General features: G+C 46.6%; 1 protein-coding gene across 1 annotated transcript in view; it reads right to left on the bottom strand.

Annotated features, from left to right (window-relative positions):
- Positions 1 to 8,607: 8,607 nt before the first annotated feature.
- USP16 (ubiquitin specific peptidase 16) overlaps positions 8,608 to 26,475 on the bottom strand; it is a 34,498-nt gene continuing 16,630 nt past the window's right edge. Inside the window, exons 6-18 of the mRNA XM_088481695.1 lie at positions 24,592 to 24,779; positions 24,413 to 24,508; positions 23,858 to 23,991; positions 23,364 to 23,451; positions 22,662 to 22,743; positions 22,453 to 22,544; positions 21,040 to 21,096; positions 19,756 to 19,914; positions 17,145 to 17,943; positions 13,816 to 13,910; positions 13,372 to 13,458; positions 11,747 to 11,903; positions 8,608 to 9,152 (exon numbers count right to left, since the gene is read on the bottom strand). Of these exons, the coding sequence (XP_088337821.1) occupies positions 9,028 to 9,152; positions 11,747 to 11,903; positions 13,372 to 13,458; positions 13,816 to 13,910; positions 17,145 to 17,943; positions 19,756 to 19,914; positions 21,040 to 21,096; positions 22,453 to 22,544; positions 22,662 to 22,743; positions 23,364 to 23,451; positions 23,858 to 23,991; positions 24,413 to 24,508; positions 24,592 to 24,779 (2,159 nt within the window). The 3' untranslated portion in view covers positions 8,608 to 9,027. The remainder of the gene's footprint in view (positions 9,153 to 11,746; positions 11,904 to 13,371; positions 13,459 to 13,815; positions 13,911 to 17,144; positions 17,944 to 19,755; positions 19,915 to 21,039; positions 21,097 to 22,452; positions 22,545 to 22,661; positions 22,744 to 23,363; positions 23,452 to 23,857; positions 23,992 to 24,412; positions 24,509 to 24,591; positions 24,780 to 26,475) is intronic.

Here is a 26,475-nt window from a genome sequence, read left to right as displayed (position 1 = left end):
TTAAACATCAAATTTACATACATCTCTGATTTAGGCCCTTAGTCCAGATGGGACAGAATTCCATATTAGAAAACTCAGCAGCAAGCTGAAATTCTACTGTCCACGTGCTGGGGAAGCGAGTGGTATGACTATAGCAGTACCGATTCTTGCAGGGTTGTAGTGGTGGAATAAGTTTCAAGGTCCCAAGGCGGCTTTTACCAGGTAATCAATAGGTTAGAAATCCATGTTTGGGGGCCATGGTATGAGCGTTCTGATGTTGATAACAGGTAGCCGCAGACTTGCCGACATTTAGCTCCCTCCTTCCGGGAGGGAGCTGTAGGGCTTACAGAGCAGCGGGGTGTGGCACGGTCAAACGGGGCGGGACCCAGTGACTCATCATTTTCTGACTTCCCCGGTTCTCAGACAGCCTAGATCCGCCTAAGTCGGTCTCATGTGGCTGTAGACCGCTGTAGTAGTAAAAGGCATTGATAAAAATAAAAATGAGAGTTATGGTAAAACTTACCTTTGTTAACTCTCTTTCTTCGAAGTCCATAGGGTCCACAGGGATACCTTGGGGTTTAGGTGGAGGTTAGGACCAGACAGTTAAAGCTGTTGACTCCCAAGATGCACTGGTCCTTCCTCCTATACCCCGCCCCCAAGCCAGATGCCCTTCAGTTAGTTCTGATGTCTGCAGGAGTCAGATCACCGTTTAAGCAGCCCATAAGCTTTTATTTGATTAGTTTTTACTTATTTTACCACTCCATCATCCCTCTGGCGTCGCGACTCCAGTTCCGTCTGGTACTCTCGACAGGCTCCCGGGGACCTTGCTAGCTGGCCCCGCGGGATGACCATAGACTGCAACTCGGACACAGGGGACATGTAAGACGGGTTACCGCTTGCGGAAACCCGCACGTGGGCAGTCTTTCATATGGTCTCAAGCGACGGACCGGAGAACGCTGAGTGTGTACACCGGGGTAGTCCGCATGCTCGACTAAGACCACCAGGGTACATATGGTGCGGGAAACCAGCATCCCTGGGGTCAATAATCAGCCAGGGGAGGCCAGCTTTCCCTGTTTAAGAGGCCCCTCCCCCAGGACAGTGTGCCATTCCGCAGGGTCTAAACTGCTCTGAGCTGCATTTCCTCTCCGGCCACGCCCCCTCAGAGGTCTCTGACGGCCATCTTCTCCAAGGCTCAGCCACAGCTCTCTCAGGGAAACGCTGGGTCCGGGTCCCCCTACATACCTCTCCCTGGAGCTAGGTTATGTAGCGCTATAGCCTACCAGACATTAGAGTCTGAGTAGTTGATTTTAGTGCCAATTGTGCAGTTACGTTTCTGCATTGTATGCGATATGCTAGCGCTGTGTGTAGGTTTGATATTTTCACACGCTGCCAAACTTTGCCTATCATTTTTTTCTCTCTGGGTCCCTAACAATACCGGTGTATTAAGGGTCCATATACACTTCATCTCTTACTGGAGTTGTGAAGTTATCGCATACTGGGGCAGTTGCACTATACATAGTGCCATGAACGTGCTGAAGTTCTATAGCTTATATTGCTTCCCCCTTGAGTTTAGCTTTTGTCACATACTCCGTGGTTGTATACTGCCTCATACCATAGTGCTATACTACTCTACAATATGTCTAACACAAGCAAGAGTAATAAAAACAAGAGATATGGTAAGAACTTACCTTTGTTATCTCTGTTTCTACGAAGTCCATAGGGTCCACAGGGTTGACCTTGGGGTATAGCTGGATCTGGATCCACGGGCACCACGCAGTTAAAGGTTTGCTGCTCCCAGGATGCACTTGGGTCCGTCCTCCTCTATACCCCGCCCCCGGCCACAGGCACCTCAGTTGGTAAGCAGCTAAGGCCGGAGGAGACTAAACAGAGAGAAGGAAGACTGGAACACACAAGAAACCATACTCACAGAAATGGGAGACGGAAAACCGGTGACCAGCCACACAGCCCATTTGAAGCCAGGTGCGTCAGGGCGGGCGCCCTGTGGACCCTATGGACTTCGTAGAAAGAGATAACAAAGGTAAGTTCTTACCATATCTCTTGTTTTCTACTTCAGGGTCCATAGGGGGTCCACAGGGTTGACCTTGGGGATGTCCCAAAGCAGTTCAACTAAGGGCGGGGACGCTCCTGTGCTGAAAGGAGTACCAGGCGCCCAAAGGATGCATCCTGAGAGGCGAAGGTGTCAAACGCATAAAACCTCAAAATCGTCTGAATTGAAGACCAAGTAGACGCCTTACACAGCTGAACAGCGGAGGCGCCACGTCTAGCAGCCCAAGAGGGACCCACAGAACGAGTGGAATGAGCCTTAACAGAGGCTGGCACAGGTAAACCCTCCTGTGCATAAGCCTCACAAATAACTGAACGAAGCCAACGGGCTAACGTTTGTTTGTTGGCAGGCCAACCCCTCTTGTGAAAACCGAAGAGGAAAAACAAAGAATCCGACTTCCTAACCGAAGCAGTCCGGTCCACGTAGATTCTAAGTGCCCGGACTACATCTAAGGAAGCCTCACCAGCGGAAAGATCAGGTGACTGAAAAGCTGGCACAACAAGTTCCTGATTAATGTGGAACTTTGAGACCACTTTGGGCAAAAACTCAGGACGAGTGCGGAGCACCGCCCTGTCCTGGTGAAAAATCAGAAAAGGGGGGCGACAGGAAAGCGCCCCCAATTCTGAAACCCTCCTGGCAGAAGCAATTGCCAGGAGAAAAATGGTCTTAAACGTCAGCCACTTGAGCTCCACCAACTCAAGCGGCTCAAAAGGAGGACCCTGCAAGACCCGCAGTACCACCGCCAAGTCCCACGGAGCCACCGGAGGCACGAAGGGAGGCTGGATCCTGAGAACACCTTGGAAAAAGGTGTGAACGTCTGGCAGTGTAGCAATCCGTCGCTGAAACCACACGGACAAAGCAGACACATGAACCTTCAGAGAGGCCAGGCGTAAGCCGAGGTCCAAACCCGATTGAAGAAACTCCAAGATTCTGGAAACCCGGAACACCTGCGGATCATAGTTTCTGGATTCACACCACTGAAAATAAGTGCGCCACACCCTGTGGTAAATCCACGCGGAAGCAGGCTTGCGTGCCCTAAGCATGGTACCAATGACCGAACTGGAGAAACCCCTAGACCTCAAGAAAGCTGTCTCAAGAGCCACGCCTTCAAAGACAGCCGACCCAGATCCGGGTAAAGGTAGGGCCCTTGAGACAACAGGTCCCGACGCTGAGGAAGAAGGTACGGAGCGTCGATGGAGAGGCACCTCAGATCGGAGTACCAAGGACGTCTGGGCCACGCCGGAGCCACCAGCACGAGCGTGCCGCCGTCCTGCTTGAATTTCCGCAGAACCCGAGGAAGCAGGGATATCGGAGGAAACAGATACGCCAGGTGAAACGTCCATTTCACCGACAGAGCGTCTACCAAACAGGCGCCTGCGTCTCTTGTCCTTGACCCGTAAACGGGCAACTTGTGATTGTGACGGGAGGCCATCAAGTCCAGCTCCGGCAGCCCCCACCTGTCCACGAGCAGCTGCCTCTGGGTGAAGCAACCATTCCCCGGGATGCACGTCGGGACGGCTGAGGAAGTTCGCCTCCCAATTGAGGACTCCGGGAATGAAGACTGCCGAGATCGCTGGAACGTGACACTCCGCCCAAGCAAGAATGCGAGACACCTCCGACATTGCTGCCCGACTGCGAGTTCCCCCTTGGTGGTTGATGTACGCCACCGTGGTTGCGTTGTCGGACTGCACCTGAACCGCCCTTCCGTGAAGAGCGGGGCCGGACGACTGCAGGGCCCTGTACACAGCCCGCAGTTCCAGGATGTTGATGGGGAGAAGTGCTTCTTCCGCGGACCAACGACCCTGAAGCGATAATGAGCCGGTCACTGCCCCCCAACCCCGGAGACTGGCATCCGTCGTGAGCAGGACCCAGTCCGGGATCCAAAAGGGGCGCCCCTCGACCAGATGCGCCGTCTGAAGCCACCAAGCCAAAGACTGCCGAACCTCCGGGGACAACACCAGCATCTGAGAGCGGATCCGGTGAGGTAACCCGTTCCATTCCGATAGAATCAGCCCCTGCAGGGGCCCGGAATGGAACTGGGCAAATTCCACCATGTCGAATGTCTACACCATGGACCCCAGAACTCTGATAGCAGAATGGACCGACAGGCGGCAACTGCTCAGGCAACTGTGTATCCGCAGCTGCAGGGAGGAGACCTTCTCCGGAGTCTGGAAAATCCGTTGCTGACGAGAATCCAGCAGGGCTCCCAAATGAACCATCCGCTGTGATGGAATCAGGGAGGACTTCTTCCAGTTTATCAACCACCCGTGTGCTTGAAGACAAGCAATGGTCAGGTGGAGATGTCGAAGAAGCACCTCCGGGGAGCTCGCCAGCAGCAGAAGATCGTCCAGGTACGGCAACAAACGTAGACCCTGACCCCGAAGGTGGGCAGCCATAACTGCCATCACCTTGGTGAACACCCTCGGAGCCGTGGAAAGGCCAAAAGGCAACGCCCGAAATTGGTAGTGATGGTTCAGGATAGCAAACCTCAGATACCGCTGATGTGCCGGTGCTATGGGCACATGGAGATAGGCGTCCTGGATATTGAGGGAGACCATATAATCCCCGGGTTCCATCGCCAGAATGATGGAACGTAACGTTTCCATCCTGAACCTGGGAACTCTGAGGTATCTGTTCAGAGACTTCAAATTCAGGATAGGGCGATGAGAACCATTGGGTTTCTGTACCAGAAACAGAGTAGAATAGTACCCCGTCCCGCGCTGAGACTACGGAACGGGAACAATTACCCCTGCTTGTAGCAAGGATTCTATAGCTACCTGAATCTGACCAGCTTTGGTCTTGTCCAGAGAAGGACTCGTACAGAAAAACTGATTGGGGCGGCCTGAACCGAAAAGACAGGGCGTACGCCTGAGAGACTACTTCTCGAACCCAGGCATCCGTGGCGGTATTGTGCCAACACTGGGCGAATTGGAGAAGTCGGCCTCCCACTCTGGGGTCCCCCAGAGAGGCCCGTCCCATCAGGCAACAGGCTTATCCTCCTGCTTGGAAGAAGGGCGCCGAGCACTCCATGCTTGCTTCTTGGGCTTGGGTGCGGCCTTGGTCGCCAAATGTCTCGGGAAGGACTGGCCCTTGGCCTTACCCTGAACCCGAAAGGACCGAAAGGCAGAGCTCCTCACTTTAGCTGGCGCAGAGGCCGAAGGGAGGAAAGCCGACTTGGACTTAGCCAAAGTATCCACTATTTTGTCCAAATCCGGACCAAATAGTAAATCACCATTAAAAGGCAAGGCCTCCAGACCCTTTTTTGAATCTGCATCAGCCCTCCAGGACCTCAGCCACAGGGAGCGCCGAGCAGACACCGCTGCAGCCGACACCCTAGAAGTGAGCAGGCTGGCATCCAAAGACGCTTCCCCAATATAGGAAGCTGCATCCCGCATCTGTCCCACTAACGCTCTCTGGATATCCGGAGCCTCATCAGGAAAGGTATCCTCCAAGGCATTGGCCCATGCCTCAATGGCTTTAGCCACCCAGGAGATAGCCATGGACGGGCGAGCCACCGCCCCGGAAAGAGAATAAATGGACTTTAAACAAGTCTCCACCTTCCTGTCCGTGGGATCCTTCAAAGAGGAGATAGACGGCAATGGCAGCGTCGCGCTTTTGATCAAGCGGGTAACGTGGGAATCCACCGCCGGCGGAGTCTCCCATTTCCTGCAATGAGCTTCAGGAAAAGGATAGTTCGCCGCCAACCTCTTCTGTGGATGGAAACTCTTACTGGGTAATTGCCAGGCCGCCGCCATATGATCCGATAATTGATCAGACAGGGGGAACACAGTTGAAGTCACCTTGGCCTTTTTAAAATTAGGAAACTTCGACCTAGGAGCCGGCGCATCATCCTCAACATGTAGGATAGCCCGCACCGCCCTATTTAAGGCTGGAACATTAATGGAGGACTTAGATTCCACCTCCTGCCCCATGACATCAGAGTCAGAGTCCTCATGGATTTCTCCATCATCTGAGGACACTTCCGAGTCCGACAACTGCGCAGCTAGTGAACTCACAACCGGACGTTTAGACGCCCTTGGTGGCACATCACCTTGCAACATGGACTGAAACACCGAGGATGAAGCCGCCAGACTCTGTAAGGAGCTGGAGAGAACATCCACCCAAGGCGGAGGAGCCGTCGGAGCAAAACTCTGCAAAGGCACTACAGACTGACGCGTCCCTGGGGAAGACTGCACATACACAGGCAGTCCCGAGTAAGGACCCACAGTCTGGGCCCCGGGGGGAGACCGCAACATTTGTGGAACACCCGGGGAATGGGGGATGGTGGGCTGCGGCAACGCCCTAGAAGGGACCGCTGATGGGACCGATAACCGGTCCGCAATAGACGCCAGCACCTGTGAAAACATCGTCCAAGGAGGGTCCTGTGATACAGGGGGGTTGGAGGGGCCCGGTACCAGCTGGCACCGCCCGCACAGACCATCCTGAGATAAATCCTCCCCATCAACTCCAGCAGCACAGCGTCTGCAGGAAAATAGCACAGGAGCCACAGAGCGCTCAGTCTCCTCATCAGACATGATACCGTAAATCACAAGAAATAGGTATCACCAGAGGAATTACGGTTTTAACACCCGTGCACTCACCAGTATGCGACACAACAGCCCAGATATGGTACTGTGTAGCACACAACAGTATGTGACTGACCCCACAAATACGTGTTTTATATAAGTGAGGGTCTCAGAAAAACGCCCTTCCCCCACACACCTGCCGGGCCGCAGGAGAAGGAAAGGGATAGTTATAAGCTGACAGCAAGGAGAGTAAGTCACAGACAGGCAGCACTAGCAATAGTCACATACAATGCAGAAAAGTTAGTACTCACTGCACCTTCCGCTACAATCAACCGCCCAGATTCAGTGTCTGGGAGGGCTATAGCACTGTGTACACTGTCCTTTAGCAGGGGAGAGGTACACAGGGGGACCGGTCCACTTGATACCGCCTGGGAGTCTGCGATGTGCCAGTAAAGATGGCCGCCGGAGACCTCAGAGGAGGAGTGGCCGTAAGATAAGAGCAGCTCAGCAACGCCAGACTGCTTGTTGAAAGGCGCGCTGAGCTGAGTGGAGGAGCCGCTAGACAGGGAAGGCTGCCTCCCCTGGCTAGCAATTAACCCCCGGGTTGCCGGTCCCGCTACCAGCCTGTTACCCTGGTGGTCTAGCGGACACGCGGGGTATTCCTCAATTGAGGGGGAGCCCGCCGCCGCCGCTAGCGCCTCCGGTCTGTCCCCAGAGACCGGAGGCTTCTGACTGCATACAAAGTATCCGCGGGCCACCGCACGCGGCGACCCGCGGCTTGCCTGATCCCCGTCGCGTCCAGCAGCAGTCAAGGGAGTCCCCAGAGCCCGGCTAGTACAGGCTCTGGGGTCCCGCCGCGATCCCCAGAGCTGTACTGGCGTCGCGGCGCCAGCGGGGAGAAGGAGCGGCAGCGTGGACGTCCTAAAGGACAGTCTGATGCTGCCGCTCTAAAAGTGTAAAAAAAGTAGAAAAAAATAAAAAATTTCTCTTTTAAAATAAAGCTTAGGGGCTGCTCCTGCAGCCCCACTGCGACAGGGTGACCCGACTCCGGCCGGGCACCAACTAAAACTGAGGTGCCTGTGGCCGGGGGCGGGGTATAGAGGAGGACGGACCCAAGTGCATCCTGGGAGCAGCAAAGCTTTAACTGCGTGGTGCCCGTGGATCCAGATCCAGCTATACCCCAAGGTCAACCCTGTGGACCCCCTATGGACCCTGAAGTAGAAATAGCTTCTGCACCCACACTGCTCTCATGTAAATCATGTGCTGAAGGATTAAATGAGGATGATTTAATCCAAGAGGGACTTTGTGCCACCTGTTAAAATACACCTGGCCCATCAGTTCCCCCAGCCCCTGTCCAAGAGCCCCCCTGGGCTTCCTTTACTCAGGTGCTAAATACACTTGTTGACCACCTAACAGTCCCGGCAGTAATTCCTCCTCTGGGGTTGCCACAGCCGGTACAGGCTGTAATTTCCCCTATGGGGCTGCCACAACAGGCACAAACTATACCAGTGCCTCCTCTGCCCGCTACCTTAGAGAAGATGGTATCCATGGCTGCTAATAGCAAGAGGTTGACCACAGATGCAGCGCCAAACCAATTTGCATCCTCCTCTGAATCAGGCCCTATTTCTGTGAACACCCTATAAAACAGTACCAGGCAGGATGGGGCTATGGAAGAGGGAGGAGATAACATCGGAGTATACTGTAGGTACCATCGTCATGAATGAGACTATGGACCAGATTCCGAGTCGCACGCAAAAGCAGACGCAGCAGCGCGTATTGGCGGTCCCCCATCTGTGAGTTTAGGCAAATGGCCTACAAATGTGGCTTAACACCCCCCCACTTAATGAATCTCTTCTTGGAATGTGATAAGTGTTACGAGGCCCGGTATAAACCCATAAGGGCTCAGTCCTTGGCTTTTACAGTTATTGCTGGTAAAGGGGCAGCTTCCAGGTGCAAACTAGCTCCATCTCACATAGGTATTCTAGACTACCCATTCATTTAGTTAGGAGAAAAGGATTTTAAGTAAATATTATTAAATTAATGATCACAAATTATATAAATTTTATTCAACAGCGGCATGGCTTGTACTCGCAGTTGCTATCGTTTATTGCATATGTTCAGAATAGAGGAACAATGATTAGGGTAAATGCAGAGACACCCGGAATGGTCCATCAATATAAAACTCACTATGGTTGTGCTCATATATACAGATTTCTCATAATTATAGTTTTGGAATCAATGAAAGCGTACCAGTCACCTATACTGTGAGTGCAGCCATCAATTCACTGGGGACTAGTGACAGCCGCAGTCATGGCGAGCTGGTAACCTGCGTTCCCGTGAATAGTGGCTTATTCCACAAAATAGCTGTCATTGTGGTCAGGCAACTGGTGCTCTGAGAGTTCAATTAAAATAAATATTCCTTGGCAATTCAGAGCAGGATAAGCACTAATCCTCATCTTACAGGATCCTCTCATAAAATAGCAGGTAGGCCTGTGAGCTGAGCACTTTGGTAATTGGCACTGTTTGCACCTGGCTGTCGCTGATGTGGTACCAATGGCCATTCAAAGGTTCCGTATTCGACACTGCAGGGAAATAAAGAAGCATAGAAAATTAGACAATAAAGATTTTTTGGTACTCACTGTTAAATCCGTTTCGCTTACTCCATTTGGGGGACTCTGCCAACTTTGAACATTAGTGGGAGCTGTGAGCAGTGGGTACATTAAGCTAAAGTTATTTTTGAACCCCTTTACATCCCATCAGCCCCCCTCAGCCAATCAGAAGCCAGTTGAAAACTTAAAATTCATAGGAGTCTAAACAAGTACTAAACTAGAACCACACTCAAACCTTAGAGTGAACAAATACAAAGTGTACAATGAGAGGGAGGGGAGCGCAGTGTCCGCAGATGGAATACAAAAACAGATTTAACAATGAGTATCAAATATAGTATATACTCCGATCTGGGGGACACTGCCAAACTTTAGGATGTTCAAAACTGCCCCAATGGGAGGGTATGCTTAGCCAAAGTAGTGTGCAAAACTTTCTGCCCAAAACTGGCGTCTCCAGCATTGAACTTGTAACATTTGGTAAAAGTGTGAATGGCCCTGTACAAATGCTCTATAGACGCAGGGTTAAGCCGCCCAAAAGGTGCTTACCGATCTAGCGGAATGACCCAAAATATGCTTTGGGAACACAAATCTGTTCCGAGATGTACACCTAAGAATATTAGCCATGATCCACCTGGACACTGATTGTTTGGCCAAACACATTGGTGCAGATCATACAAGATGAGCACACTGTCAGTCTCACGCAATTACGCCGATCTACAGTATGCAAATAGATCCTCAAGGCCCAGACTAAATTCAGAAGCGATAGGTTATCTTCACTACCTGGAGCCAAATAGTGAGGCAATGAAGGAATTACAATGACCTGATTTAAGTAAAATCAAGACACGATCTTTGGCAAGAAAGAGGGACCCCTTTGTAGGACAGCTCAATTCCGGTGGAAAACCAAATACAAAAATCTACATGAACAAGCCACCAGTTCAGACACTCATCTGGCAGAAGAGATGGGCAGCAGAAAAGACACCTTCCAGGTAAGGTACTTGAAGTCCACAAAATCAAGTGTCTCAAAGGGGTTATATTCTGCAATGCTAAGAGAACCAAGTTAAGGTCACAAGGGCCCACCAGTGGAACATGAAGTTGTTGGACATACAACACATCCTGAAGGAACGTTTGAACTTCCGGAATGGTTCTCTCCATCTTATAAAAAAGAGAAACGATACTTGCAAACCAATATTCCACTTTCCAGGCCATGCTGCAAGAATGAGAAGAGGCTTGCCAACTTCAACACAAAGCTTTTAAGAGACATATTTTGCAAACTCTGTGGTAGTTTTTGGAAGATAAAGGTTTCCTAGCCCCGATTATCGTCTGGATGACCCTGTGAGAACTCCTTGGAGGACCTTGGTTTCAACAGCCAAGCTGGACTAAGTCTGGATGGAAGAAGGGAACTTGACTTAGCAGGTCTACATAATCAGGTAGTCTTCACAGTGGCTCCACAGTCAGCAGACGAATGTCAGAATACCAAAACCAGAATAACTGGGACCTTTTCTGCCTCGACTTTCTTGAGGTCATGCAGAATGATGGGTAAAAGAAAACAAAGATGGTAATGCCAAGGAGCAGACATGGCATCCACTAGGATGTTCAATTACTCAGAGACTACATGGGGATCCCTGGTTCTTGCCCAACATAGCTGAACCTTATGGTTCAGTCAAGATGCCATCAGGTCTACCAGATGGAGAACAGACACTGGAGTGAAAGCCAAGAGCACTGACACCTGACGCAAGATGGCGAAAATCTTGTCTTTTGGCAAAAACACCTGAACAATCTTATGAGAAGAGACCCAGGAACTTTAGACAACGAAACAGTACCAAGCCATGTCCCCTCCAGAGTCTCTATTGTCAATTGGAGAAGTGCTGCAGAGTTTGCTTTTATAAGCAGGTCATTGAGGTACGGGATAACAGTCACCCCTTTCAACAGCAAAAGAGCAGCCATTACTGCCATGATCCTTGTGAAGAATCGTCGCTAGACCAAATGGAAGCACACGGGAATGAGCACTGCCCAATCCAAATCTGAATATTGCTCCAAAAATTTGTCTCCCTTCATGGCATGAATCACTGATGAGAGGGATCCCAGTAAGACTGCATGTGCAGATTCAAAGATTTTATATTCAAACGTGGGCCCCAGCGCGCGGTCCCCAGGCTAAGCAGTCATCGCCTTGGGGTGGAGAAAGTGGAGAAGCCCGGGTCTCCCCACCATTTAGAACTGGAGATCATGTGGGCAGCCACAGCGAAATGAACGTCAAGGGTGCTCATCTGCCCCCCCCTCTAGGAGAAGCAAGTGAAAAGTATAAAATAAAAAATACTCACAAAGCTGCTCCTTCAGCCAACGATGTTGGTGCAGACTCCAAGTGCACATAAAGAAAGCTTGATTCGGATTGACTAAGGGAGCTAATGGGATGAAATAGGGGGAGTGCTTAGCTTCAAAAAAGTTTAGTTTAATGTGTCAACTCCTCACAGAGCCCTCTACACCCCAAGGTGGGTAGTGTCCCCAAGAATAGAGGACAGACAAATACCTATATGCTAATAAGTATCTAATACATTGTTAGAAGACAGTATTACCTTCGGGAAGTACTCCGCGGAGTACTAGTTCACCCAGGTTAGGGTTTGGGACCCGTGATTTCACATAAGCGGTGTAGTGTCCAGAGCGCATGGTGCCACTGTGTTCTATTACTCCATACAAGGAGTACAGCAACCTACATTCTTCATTAGCGATATTCTGTGAATGACAAAGCAATAATAGCTACACAGCTCTATGGTTACCCCACCCTATCACCACACTATTCCACATATCCTCCTATAAACCACAGACACACAATACATAGAAGTTGTAGCTTAATGACTGAAAAAAACATTATGGAGAAAACTGCTACAATTTGGGGGAAATCCATTACATGGACTAGTAAATGTATTACCCAGAAGTCAATGCTACAGAAATTGAGAGACTCATTAGAATATTTGCTGCACTATAACTTTTTCTATGGTTTCTGTGAGTCGGCCTCAATAGCACTTAGATGCTGAGCAGGGCAATTCTGTGCCATAAACTAATAAGCTGACAATCTAATAATGTGACAAAGGGGGTAGCTTTACCTTTTCCCTAATACTTTACATTACTTTAGTGAGGTCATTAAATTCAATGTTTCTCCTTATAGTTTAGTACATCACCAAACATCGGAGAAACACACATCAGAAAAAAGTGAGCAATAGTAGCAACCATCACAGTCCTGCAATCAATTGCTGAGAACAATCACCATCGGACAGAAAACATCTATACCCATAGAAGCGGTATGAAATCCCGCCGGCCACATGGCCGGGAGTTCGAATCCCGGCAGCGGCAGGCAGACAAATGAAGAGATCCCGGCAGCGCTGGAAATCTTGATCGTCCGTAGGTAAGTACTTACTAACCTAACCCCCGTAACCCTAACCCTCCTTAGGGGTGCCTAACCCTAACCTCCCCCCCTATGCCTAACCCTAATCTCCCTTCTAAACGCCTAAACCTAACCCCCCCCTTCCCTGCTGCCTAAACCTAAGTCCCCCCGGGGTGGTGCCTAACCATAACCTCCCCCCCGGGGGTGCCTAACCCTAACCCTCCCTCCCCCTAGCCTAACCCTAACCCCCCCCCCCCCCTGGGAGCCCTAAACCTAACCCTCCTCCCCCGCAGCTGTCCGCTCGCGTCGCCCGGCATCGGAAAAATGACAGGCGTCTAGATTTAGACGCCTATCATTTAACCCTCGCCGGGATAAAGCAGTCGGCAAGCCGGCTGTCGGGCTTACGTCAGCCGGCTTCCCAATTGCATCCCATACCCATGGTTCCAGTGTCTCCAGTGGCCATCCCCAATTCTTTGCTCTACTCCTCTTTAAAGTCCCCCACTCACTCTATTTGCAAACCTAAGAAGTTTAAATTCCCCCACTGACATACCCCTACTCAGCCTCTATTACCGGCGGTGACAGGTATGAGATGGAATGTGCAGATTCCATGTGTGATCTATATGAAATCTTATAGTATGCATATGGACAGCCCAATGGAAGTGTAAGCGTGTTTATTTTATTTTATACAGTGTTGTATTTGAAAATGTTACAACTACACATTAAATCTGCTACATTCACAACTATTAATCCGTCCATTCAGCTGGTGTGGCAACATTAGCGCTCAGGTGGTGGAATGAACACATGGTGGCTGCCACCTACCTTACATTTGACCGTACAGAAGGGAGCCAGATCAATCACCTCTGGAAACTTTATATGCTTATTGATCTTGTGGAGATTAAAACCGTTCTAAAAAAAAAAAAAAAAAGTGATTGGCAAAATCCCCCCCACAAAAACAAATTTAAAGCCGACCACTAAAGTCAAGACAATTTGTAACTATAAACTTTAACAAATATTACCACCAACATAATACAAGGAAGAGATAAAATGTTGGCTAAGGGACTGTAGCAAGATAGAAAGTTTGGACACAAAGCTAAGGTTGGATAGCTCCATGGTATAGGGGAATGATGGCTTGTGGAGGAAGAGAGGACTGTAGTAACAGAAGAGTCCATTTTCCTAGTGACAGCACCTATAATGCTTTGGTTCTCGTGCGCCCACACTTAACACTATTCAGACCAGCTTCAATAGAACTGGCGGCGGATTTACCTGCTGAAACCTCTTTAAGTGAAGCGTCAGGATGGGAGGTGGGGCAGACACTAACATCTGTTTCTTGGCATTTGTATAAACAAACTTATTATCACCTGAAAACAAATGAAAAAAAAAAAAAACAAGTAGTGAAAACAGATAGAAGTAAATTTACAGAATTCAAAAATATACGTTGAATATTACTCGTGGGAAGAATGTTCTTTGCAAAACTATGGTGCAAAAACCCCACATCTTATTACCGCCGGTTACTTGCACTTTTTTCACAATGCACTTAAAGATTTCTAGATAAAAGACACCACTCCTGGCGTGAAGGGTTTTTGCCTGCTCTTAGGTCCGTGAGAAGGAACCATTCACGGGGATTGAATAGCAGTGTCCCTTCTCCCCCCAGATACAAATAGAAACCATAGATATATCCACTGCACTGGAGCTTACATAATAAACCTTATTGCTTCACCTCTCCTTGAACATATCACGATATAACAGTAAATAATACTAATTATAGAGTCCAGCAGAGAGGGGTGCTACCAAAGATTTATGTAGATATATAGAATTAGACCAGGGAATGGGGGAAGCGGAAAACAATCTTGGACTAGGTGCACTCGAGCAATATATCAAATATTAAAATGTAACTTTTATTAAATCATATGTTAAAAAGTTTTTTTAATTTTATTAGCACATGTGAAGCTAGCGAAATAAAAACATAAATAGAAAAGAATGTGTAAAGAAATAAACAAGTGATTAAAATGTGATACCGCTGATGCTTATATTTATTAGCATCCAAATGTTCCTATGTTGTCACCATAAAATAACAACTATTAAAAATATGCTGTTCTTAGTATATTTTAGTGCAGCTGCCAGTAGTATAACTGTTGCAGAAATTACCTCTATAATCGCAACAATGTTGTACTAGAATTGTTACACAGATTGCAGATTATATTGTACTGTTACATATGCATGATGTTCATTGTATCTGAGAATTAATGCCACAGCGGTCAGAAGAAAATTCCTCTGACATCCTTCAGTATGGATTGAAATCCTCTCATATGATAAATCAATCCTGTATTCTGTTGAAATATAAATGATATAACGCAGCTCCTGCAATTGCTGCAGTCAGGGACCTGACTTCCAGCTAGATCAGGGTGTCATCGGATATAGATATCATAGTGTGGATATACAGTTAACTGATGAAAGGGAAGATATCCCCATGTGGTATGTGCGTTGTAGCAGCACTCGTTGCTAACACTACGCAGGATCTAGATAATACCAGTCTCCCGCAGGCATACATATAATAATATTTTTAATAATTAGTGGTTATTATATGGTGACAACATAGGAAAATTTGGATGCTAATAAATATAAGCATCAGCGGTATCACATTTTAATCACTTGTTTATTTCTTTACACATTCTTTTCAATTTATGTTTTTATTTCGCTAGCTTCACATGTGCTAATAAAATTAAAAAACTTTTTATCATATGATTTAATAAAAGTTACATTTTAATATTTGCTATATTGCTCGAGTGCACCCAGTCCAAGATTCTTTTCCGGTTCCCCCATTCCCTGGTCTAATTCTATATTTCCCCCCAGATATACCCTTGGAAGCAGTTTAATAGCGGTCTGGTGAAGAGAGAATGGGAATGCCACCGAATGGAACGGTGCAAATTGCACTGCTTTGAAGGCAGAAACCTTCTATCTCATGACCTTCCTACAATGGTAAACAAAATACCCATCTGCAAATTAACACACCAAGATGACCTTGTCTCCTGGTAAGAACACTCTTTGCTGATGGGTCCTAGTATAATCATCCAAATAGAATCAGCCAGGTTTGATTTCGTGTAATTGATAATCTAACTATGAGACTCCAAAGTCTGGGTCTTCAGAACATAACCCGACATGCAGTAAGGCTGGAGGGATCTCCTTGACCAGCAGATTGTCCGAGTAAGGGATGAAAATCATCCTCTTGTACCTGAGAAGACACCGAAAGGAAGGGATTCAATGGCAACCAGAGGAGACAGGTGTTCCCCCTCCTTGACTGGAACATGTAAGGACATATCCATGATGTCTATAGACATCATGAACTCCTCCCATTACATGCTGTTGAAGACAGAACGCAAATACCCTTTTGAAGCTGCCCACCCACAATATTTAGAGAATTCCAGGATAGGTTGATAGGAAGTGTCCGGCATTTGGACTTGGTAGACTTGTAATGAAAAATAATCTGGGATTTCAAGAGATCTATGTCGTCTGTGGTGGAACTGAACCATTGAGAAGAAGACGGGCTCTCACTGATTGAGTTCCCAGAGGGCAGCCTGTCAGTCACGCTGAATCTTGCTGTCTACTTTGGAGACACGTCCCAGATGATGGCACATAATAGTGGTTATCTTTCTACTGTGTCTGCTAAGGGATCTGATCAGGCTATTAACAGGCGTTGTGCTCCTTTTCGGGCTACAGGCTGTGACATTGAGCCAATTGACAAACATAACATAAAGTGAGGTAGTAGCAGGTGGGCAGAACTAGGATTAAAAACATTTTTTTATTGTTTTACTGAACTAAAGAATATACCTGAAGTAAATAAATGTGTCCAGGATGTGATCTGTCTCATCTACGAGACTGATTCTAAGTGTAACGGACCTCTGTGCAATGACGCATGCCCATCCTGAGTCAGACAGAATGTGGCTGGATGTGTTCTGTGAAATTGGGCTTTTCGGGGCGGTGACAATGCGAGAACACAGAACCGCGCTGACTTGTGGGAGTGTCATGGACATGTATTAAAGCGCTGTGCCATCCTGAGCCGTGCATAAGTCCTCCATCCAGCCTCATAGTAAGCAGTGCCACAGCTCATGTCTCCTGCTCCCGACGGGCAGAATGTGCCGCAATATGGCGCTATATGAATAACTGTAATAATAATAACAACACTGTAATCAGGCTCAATAATAGAAATATGAGAAGCCCCTGTAGCATTCAAGACAAGAGACAATATTTTTAAGCCTGTGGTACCCAGCTGTTCATGTCTGTAGGAGGGTGACCTCAGAATAGTTCAATGCTGGGTTCTCTCTTCAAAATTCAGACTATGGGGGGAGATGTATCAAACCTTGGAGAAAGATAAAGTGGAGAAGTTGCCGATAGCAACCCATCAGCTTTTAACTGTCAATCTATAGCCTGTGCTCGATAAATGACAGCTAGAAGCTGATTGGTTACAATGAGAAACTTCGGTCACATTATCTCTCGAAGATATGATACATCCCCCCTTTATATTGGTAAGATGATGTACTATGGATGAGGAGCTGGGTTGTGGAATCTTGCTCTGTGCATTTTGTAGGTTTTCTTACCTTTAGTATTATTTTGTATTGCCTTTGCCTGCTTCTGTGTGCAGGTATTACAAAGCAGCTGGTTACTGCCCACCAGGTTCTCCTTGCGTGTGAATTGATAGAGGCAACTCAGGACTGACCACTCATCTAACTGCATCTCCTTTCTGTCCGAGAGGGTGCAAAAGGCCGTTTTGGGGTCTTCGTTCACCACCTCGTAGATTTGCACGCAATGAGGTTCATCGATTATTTCAATCTCGATGTCATTGGGTTCAAGGTCGGAGCTCAAATTGAGCCTATTGATGTTTTCTGTTAGTCGGCTGACCCCAGTGTCTTCTTCTGCTTGTGGACTCTCTGATCCATCTAAAGTCCTCGCTTTACCATCACTGTTATCAATGTTCAGTTGACTATCATCTGTGTTTTCAAGGACCTCAATTGTTTCACTGCTCGTTTCACAGTTATTGTCTAGATTTTCCGAGCCGTCTTCAGTGTTATCCTGATTCTTCAGACTCAATTCGTGGCCATCTTCCCGATCTCCTACAGCTCCATGGCTGAAGTCTTCTGCATCTACCACAGCATTGTTCTGCAGATTATTTACACTTAATTCTGTGTTATTTTCCACTTGCTCTAGATCTTCCCCAGTCTTTTCCACATCTGCTTTATCATTTCCGCTTAAGCAAAGCCCATCAGTTTCCTCTTGCAGCTCAGAGATGTCATCCACTGCGTTATTGTTAGTGATGGATTCTTCATCATCGGGAGGTCTCACATTGTGACCACTGAGCGTCACCGTCTTATCCTGGATTTTCTGCTGTCGGCGTTGATTCTGAGGAATTGTAGGAAAACAATATAAAAAAAAGAAATTCAAAAAATCAATCTTGGGCTTGGGAGGCAAAGCATAGGATTAGACGAGTTGGTTCTAAAACCATTAAAATATACAGCTGCATTTGAAACCCCTATTTTCTTGCATTAGTTTGACAGGGACGCAAGACCACTACTTAGTGCTGCTGAGGGACCTTGCGGTTTCCACTGTATAACCCTCAGTCTGTGGCTTCCTTCTCACTTTCATTCCTCTCCTCACATGATATTTCACAGAGGCCTCTCATCAACTATATCACACAGGCGACTCTTAAAAGATCATGAAAAGGTGTTGGGAATCTTATTCATATACACATGATATACCAGACTTAACATAAGATACGTGATATTGAAGCTTTTATTACGTAGGCCTGTTTGTGTGTTATTATCACCATCTTTCCAGCAAAGATCTTAAATCGATATAGCTATAGATCTACATATATATTACATCTCTCTCTACACTGAAACAAGACACTCCCAATACGGACCGTATACAGCGGGAGGAACTGAAGCTCTTTTACAATCTCCTCTCCCCTAATACAATTATTCCCATGGCTCAGTGATACTTGCAGTTCTATGAAGAAAAGCAGCAGAGCAATTGTATACACCACAAGTGTAGGGCTCGGTAAGAGATCAATGATCCCTACATGACAGCTATTTACATAATAGTCTTAAATCCAACCATGCAGGGATGACTGTGGAGTAAAGCCACTTATGAGCACATATATTACCATTTGATATACCTACAGCTACAGCATAGCTGTGATCAGACACACAGTGTATGTGTATAGCTGTGATCAGACACACAGTGTATGTGTATAGCTGTGATCAGACACACAGTGTATGTGTATAGCTGTGATCAGACACACAGTGTATGTGTATAGCTGTGATCACACACACAGTGTATGTGTATAGCTGTGATCAGACACACAGTGTATGTGTATAGCGGTGATCAGACACACAGTGTATGTGTATAGCGGTGATCAGACACACAGTGTATGTGTATAGCTGTGATCAGACACACAGTGTATGTGTATAGCTGTGATCAGACACACAGTGTATGTGTATAGCTGTGATCAGACACACAGTGTATGTGTATAGCTGTGATCAGACACACAGTGTATGTGTATAGCTGTGATCACACACACAGTGTATGTGTATAGCTGTGATCAGACACACAGTGTATGTGTATAGCTGTGATCAGACACACAGTGTATGTGTATAGCTGTGATCACACACACAGTGTATGTGTATAGCTGTGAGCAGACACACAGTGTATGTGTATAGCTGTGATCAGACACACAGTGTATGTGTATAGCTGTGATCAGACACACAGTGTATGTGTATAGCTGTGATCAGACACACAGTGTATGTGTATAGCTGTGATCAGACACACAGTGTATGTGTATAGCGGTGATCACACACACAGTGTATGTGTATAGCTGTGATCACACACACAGTGTATGTGTATAGCTGTGATCAGACACACAGTGTATGTGTATAGCTGTGATCACACACACAGTGTATGTGTATAGCTGTGATCAGACACACAGTGTATGTGTATAGCTGTGATCAGACACACAGTGTATGTGTATAGCTGTGAGCAGACACATAATGAAGCAGGGCATGTTCCATTCTTTAAGCCCCTTGGAGACTCAGAAGAGAGACAAGAAAGGTGAGCTCACAGGGATCATACATCCCGTAGGGACATATTAGTAACATTACCATATATTACATCACTGTGATCGTCGCCTTAATGCGCAGATCCCAGATCACCAACCTTGGCTTGTTTTCTCGCCTGCTTTTTTGCCTTCTTTTGCAGGTGTTTACTCCCTCCAGGAGCCACATCGTTCCTCTCTTTTACATAACTATCGTCGTCGTCCTCTGCATTCTTTACAGAGACAGGTTTTGGTGTTTTTGTGCTGTTTTTCTTTGCAGGCTGAAATGCACATTGCACACAATATTAGGAGGGCAATTTAAACATCTGAGCCCTGTAAAAAAACAAAACACTGTCTCACCCTCACTAGAGACACGGGCTGATACACGGGCTGATATGTTATCTAGAGGTCATTTGTGATAAATGCTTTGCATGTTTTTCTACAGTATCTTTGTTCTATCCAATTACACTATTAGCAACACTTTACAAATAACTATTCCCCTTTTTTTCTACACAAGCAAAATAAAATCAGCCCCCTTTACTAGGATGCAATTCTAAGCTCACCATAACACTATGACGTCCATTATCCAATCCCCACCACTTTCTTACATCTGTTGGGAATCGGGACAAATGTTCTGCAAGTACTTTGGGCAGTAGATTAAAGAATTAACCTCTCAGCCCAAAATGGAGGCACCACTGTGGAGAGAGGAAGCCAAGCTCCGTGTACACTGTATCTGTTTGTATCATATCTACCGTTTAGTTGTTTTAATAGCTATTGGTAAGCAGCCAACACTACTCTTCCTGAGGACCCTGCTCTACTCCTGCAAGATGCCGACAGTATATTTCGGCTCGAATCTTGTAACCTAACCCTCTAATCTGCCCCTGAGCTGCCCTATGTGCAAACCCAGCACCCTGGGTAAATGCTCTGCCTGCTGTCTTGCAGTACTGATGCTGATCAGGAGGAACCAGCCACAGTCACCTGCAAAGTGGTGCTGCAGCAGCTGTATGCAACAGTAAGCAGGTGCCGAAACTACTCTCCTACAGCTTTTGTGCAGTTGGCACTTCCAGTCTGAATGTTGGGTGGCCCAAGTAATACTAACAGGAGTTGTCAATAATGGCAGGTTACGGATGTTAGGCGAAACCACAAGTTCCCACACAAGGTGGCAGAATAAGCACAAATGGACTTTTTCAGTACATCTCTACCTAGTTATATTTTATAGCATTGATTTAATCTTTTTCCAGAAATGTTCTTTGTATTCTTGCTTTTAAAAACAGCTTGCCGTGCTCACTCATCACTCCTGAGGACAAATTATTGACAAATTTTACTTGACCGACAAGAGTACAAATGTTGCAGCCTTCAAAATAAATCAATAATCATCTTTCACTGCACATCAACAGCGTTCTTACCGAATCGTCCAGGACAGGAAGGGACAGATCAAGAAAGGGCTCACGGACTAACGATACCTTTAAAGAAAAAAACATTTTTTTTTTTTTTTATGGATAGTCTAATGCGCAGTTTACGTTTTGACTTTTCATTGAAGCATAATGTATTGGTGCAGAAACTATAAAGTGTAGATCACTCCAATATAGCATAAGCCTTCTGTGGGCTGAAGCAGTGCTGGATTAAGGGCCACATGGCCCTGGGGCTGAAAGTGACCAAGGGTCTATTGTGAAAAGTGGAGGAGGTGTGACCAGTGCTGTGTAGGTGTCGCCAATGTCATGTGGGTGTGGCCAGTGCTGTATGGGAGTGGCTAGAGCCATGTGGGCGTGTACAGCCCGTACACTAGCAGCTCCACTATCACCCTAAACACATAAAAATAGACCCATCTGCCCCACTGTTAATCTGGCCCTGGGTTGAAGTAATGTTTATGAACATTGGAAATTCTAAGTACTCACTATATGTTGTATAAAATAACGGATATTTGCAGCACGTGTCATCAGAAATAAACACCGCCAACATTTTCCCCATTTCTTCACTGAAGAAATAAATGCAGGGCAGGGTATAAATAAATATTCATGAAATAGCACTTTAAAGTGGCGGTAACAATCACAGCAATGTTCGTACCTGGAGCCTATTCTGAGCGGGGGAAGCCATTATGTGGACTGAACTGATACGCACAGCTATAAATCTAGTAGTAAGTAGCGTCATCTCTGGTGCACAAACCACAAACGTATCATTGGTTCAGCCCACAAACAGGCTTCTTCCATTGTGTATAGCTGGCGGGTACAATCTGAGGGCCCAATTCTGAGTAGGATGCTGCAGCGTCCGTGTGTGTGCGCGGCATTAGCTAGTATTGCTTCTGCATCTATGCATCAATGCCGCTACAAGCCCTTCCCTGATGTGCAAGTGTGCGTCTGTCTGTGCAAGGACTGAGACGCCCACTGTGGCGTGGTGCTTCTTTACACCTAACCATCAGTCGCACCATGGAAACCTAGCCCCATGCTAGGTGTCTATTTCCCCCCTGAGTATGGCCTCCAATGTGAACGATTAAGCAGCAACTTCAGCGCCGCGCCTGCGATACTCCCATAACATGGACCATCTACGTGCACCCGCACAGCCACCTCCCTGTCACTGCCCAAAACATTTTCAAACCATTTCTAAGGCTGTGTGTCTCAATCAACTGTGACTGTGCGCACGGACCCGGGAAGCGCAGTGCGACTTAAGATTCAGGCGCAGTAGAATAAAAAAAATGCTCAACTGTATCAGACACAGGCGTTTGTGTTCTCCCCGTTATTAGGCCCCAAATAAATAAAAAAGGATATTATAAAAGGTATTTTTCATCAATACAGTATTTAGAAATAACAGAAGACTAAACGCACCGTCTGACAGGCCTCGCACATTATCGTACTCGTGAGCTCGCCTCCAAACAAGCGATCCACAAAGTTCGGGATGGCTCTTCTTTTTTCATAATCTAAACAGCAAGATGATCACACAGTAAGGAGCGAGGCTTTATACAGCTTACTATACTGCAGGCTGGACATTACCCAGAACAAGTAAAACATAATACATACTGTGCATACATGAATACCTTTAATAATCTTTTTCACTTCACTCTCATCTATGGTCTCTGATGCATCCTGTATGGTCTTGGAAAGGGCTGAACTTACTCTCTAGAAGTAATAAAGAAATTAAATCAGTATGAGACATACATGAAGGAGACCGAATCCTCTGTAGCGGTCACCACTGGTGACTCTTAGGGGGCAAGATTCAATTGTTTTGCACCCCCTGCTGGTCGTCTACACGAATAGGCGCCCGACTAAACAATTCAATGGTTTCTCCTTTCGGGCGCCCTTTAGTATATAATGCGGCTACAACAGCGGCTAAACTTGTCTAAAGAAGTGGTTATGGCGCAAAAACAGCCATTTAGGCGCCCAAACTCAAACACCGGAGTTTGCCCACATTTCCTCTCGCACCTAAGGAAGCTGCAATCAGAAATGCGTCCTCCCGCGGCTTCAGGCATCCGAACGGAGCAACTATTTAATTGCTCTGTTGGGCGCCCAGTCGTATAGAGACCCAGCAAAGGGGGGGGGGGGGCGCTGAAAACAATTGAATTGCCCCCTAATTCTGCTAGCGGCCTTATTTTATGCCAGTCCTCAGCAATCACTAGAAGTGCTGTGAAAAACACAATGACCACAGGGGACTTAAGGTGTTGGTGCAAAATAGTTCTCTGCTCCTAAACCAGTCTAGATACAAGTTAGAGAAGACAACACAGATGGCCGCTCAGTGATACCTGGATCTCCTCTCCTCTCATGCCATCTAGGAGGTAGCGGAGAAGTTCCTGGCTGTCTTGCTGTTGGTATCCTCTGAACTGTGCAGCCCTGGAAGGAAACACAATGCACACAAACCACTCTCATGGAGAATTATTAAAATCAAACAAACAAATAAAAAGTACAAATAAAATGAGCCTCAAGCGAGATCACTTATGACACCAATTTAAGTACAAGGTGAACAAAGCAGCATAGGAAAGCCTAGAGGAGGAGATTAAGCAGGCTCCCATCTGTACTGCTCTGAGTACTTAGAAGAAGAGTAACAGTGCCTCTGGAGGCGAGTGCAGGTAATGACCTGGTGATTGGGTATAGGGTTAACCATTGGGTTATCTACAACGATTTCACCCTTCCTGGCTTACCAGTAGGTAAATACATACAGGTAAATATCAGAAATATAGAACAAATGCAGCTTTGGAATGTAGCATAATATTTTGTCACACTCTTGGTACATACTCACTTTTTACAGACCTGAGAGAAAAGCTCTTTGGGGGTTACAACTCCCTTTTTGGTCTCCTGCATTTCAGTCACAAACTGCCACATGGCCAAAGTCAGGGGTCCCGGTTGCTGCTCCAACTTCACTTCCCGGTGTGACTGTAAAACAGAAGTATATGTAGGCCTAGATCAGGCAGAAATGCACATACACATTAACTATAACCACATAAAGAGTAGTGTACGGATCTGGGTACCATAGTTCCTTTGTTGTTATGCCTCAACAGTGGATAGGGTTATCAAGACCCCTCCACTACTCTACTATTTTAATATATTTACAGCCAAGGTCAGGATCCACAGAACGTGTCTCCAGGAGGCTGTGGGTTTTATCGGCTACAGTCAAGAACAAATCCATTTACTGTGCCATCGGAGGGATTCACGGGAATGGGTGCCAGGGAGAAAAGTATCACAGCAGAGCTCCGTTAACAGCTTCATTTTTTTTTTTTTTTAGCCAAAACCACTCTGATTTTTTTTTTTTAATACTTAATAAAATGTATAATGTATTTTTAAAACCAGCACTTACAGGTTCAGAAGAATCAGACACCTGAACAGTCACAGTTTGTCCCGGATGCTTCACATCATCTAGAAGTTCTCGTAGTGTAGGCGTCTGCGACAAATTCTTATAGAAAAACACAAAAACATCATCATCAGTACTAGAGTTACACTAACGTCTAATCACGTGACACGTGGCTATATACCCACCTGCATTACAGCATTGAAGAAACAAGTGTTCCCCAGGTTACTGAGCCCTCTCACAGCGACTTCTTTACGCTCATTATGCGTGTTGGGCGTTTCCTCCCTTTTAGCTATACTCCTGGCATCTTCAGCCATTTGGCGCGTTTTGTTCTCCTGCGTTTTCTCAGGGTGGCATGCATCTTGGTCTGATTGAACTTTTAATGCAAACACAAAAAGGAATGATGTCAGCTGTCAAACAGACGTTCTGTCCCAGTAAGGCACTTTGCAGCACATTTACACAACAAATTCAAAAAGTTGTCATAACTGCTCCTGCTTCATGTTCTGAGTAACAAAAGGAAAATCAAGCACCAGAAACACAATTTCATTACCTTAAACTACACAGAACAAGAAAATATTGCTCATGTGAGACACTTCTAATAATACACCCCCCCCCCCTTTCCCCCAATAACTGCATCAGTTTCTGGCCAATTGCCTGGCTGCATTTTCATCAACATTTGTTTCATCAAATGGCAGCCGTGATTGTGTGTGGAAGAGAATGCTACACTAATCTCTCCAACTGCACTGCAAATGGAGGAGACTAACTGAGGTGCTCAATTTCTGGCTGGGCATATTTACCATATCCCAACTGTCCCAATGTAGGTGGGACAGTCCATAGTCTAGTACTGTAGCTGCCAGGACTTTTACTGAACTCGGTGGGCGGTGGCACATCCGACTGCCACTGAGGCATAGGGCATTCCAGGGGGGTATTTAGAGGTAAGGTTTTGGGACACCCGGCACTTCAAAAGTGCTAGGCACATGCCCTAGAGGACTAGGCCTGCTACCAGCATGACATAAGCACACCCCTTTTTTGGATTCCCAAGTCCAGAATTTGTTGGACAGTATGGAAGTGTGCCACCTAGAGGGCACAATAATAAAAACAACATTAACAGTCATAACAAGGTTTTATATAGGAGGTAGGAAGCATATCTTCCTGCAGGTTGAAAGAAGTCTAATATTATTACTCTGCTGTTGGGCTACATGTTGGCCTAGACCAGTGTTGGCTAACCTTGACACGCCAGCTGTTGTGGAACTATATATCCCAGCATGCCCTGCCACAGTTTTAGCATGCCCTAATAGCAAAACTGTAGCAGTGCATGCTGGGTTATGTAGTTCCATAACAGCTGGAGTGTCAAGGTTAGCCAACACTGGCCTAGACTTTCCCATTACATTTAAACTAGGACACATAGTAATTGCCAGAGTTGAAATATTCTGTACTGATGATACTATTCTAATGTGGGTCCAATGTCATATGGTAATCGTAGCTGAATGACGACGACATCCCCCTGTGTTAGCAATGACCGCACTAATATGACTCCATCGGAGGCAGATATTTGGCATATGGCTATACTACTGGTCTATGTCCATGCGATCCAGCAGCGAGTCGGGTGGAAAAATCAGAGTTATGATATAACACACCTTAGATAACTCTTTTTCTTCGAGGTCCATAGGGTCCACAGAATCTACCTTGTGGGTATGTAGTTAGAGAGATCCATTGCACCAAACAGCTACAGCTTTAAAGGTCCCAGCATACACTGGTCCTCCTCCCTATATATCCCGCCTCCAGCCACAGGCATTGAGTTTGTAAACAAGCCTAACGGCAAGAGACGGAAAGTGGAGAAGCAAGTACAATGTACCCAAGAAACACGCTCAAAATACCAAGAGGGAATCAGTGATGCAAAAAAGCAAAGAACAGATCCCAACTGACGCCAGGTGCGTCAGGGTGGGTGCTCTGTGGACCTCGAAGAAAAAAAAAAAAAAAAAAGAGTTATCTAAAGTATGTTATACCATAACTCTGATTTTCTTCTTCAGGGTCTATAGGGTCCACAGAATCTACCTTGGGGACATCCTAAA

This window comes from Taudactylus pleione, unplaced genomic scaffold, assembly GCF_031769625.1.
Source record: "Taudactylus pleione unplaced genomic scaffold, aTauple2 ptg000276l, whole genome shotgun sequence".
Lineage (NCBI taxonomy): Eukaryota > Metazoa > Chordata > Amphibia > Anura > Myobatrachidae > Taudactylus > Taudactylus pleione.
The sequence above is the reverse complement of the archived record's forward strand: the minus strand, read 5'-3'. Positions and strand labels throughout refer to the sequence as shown.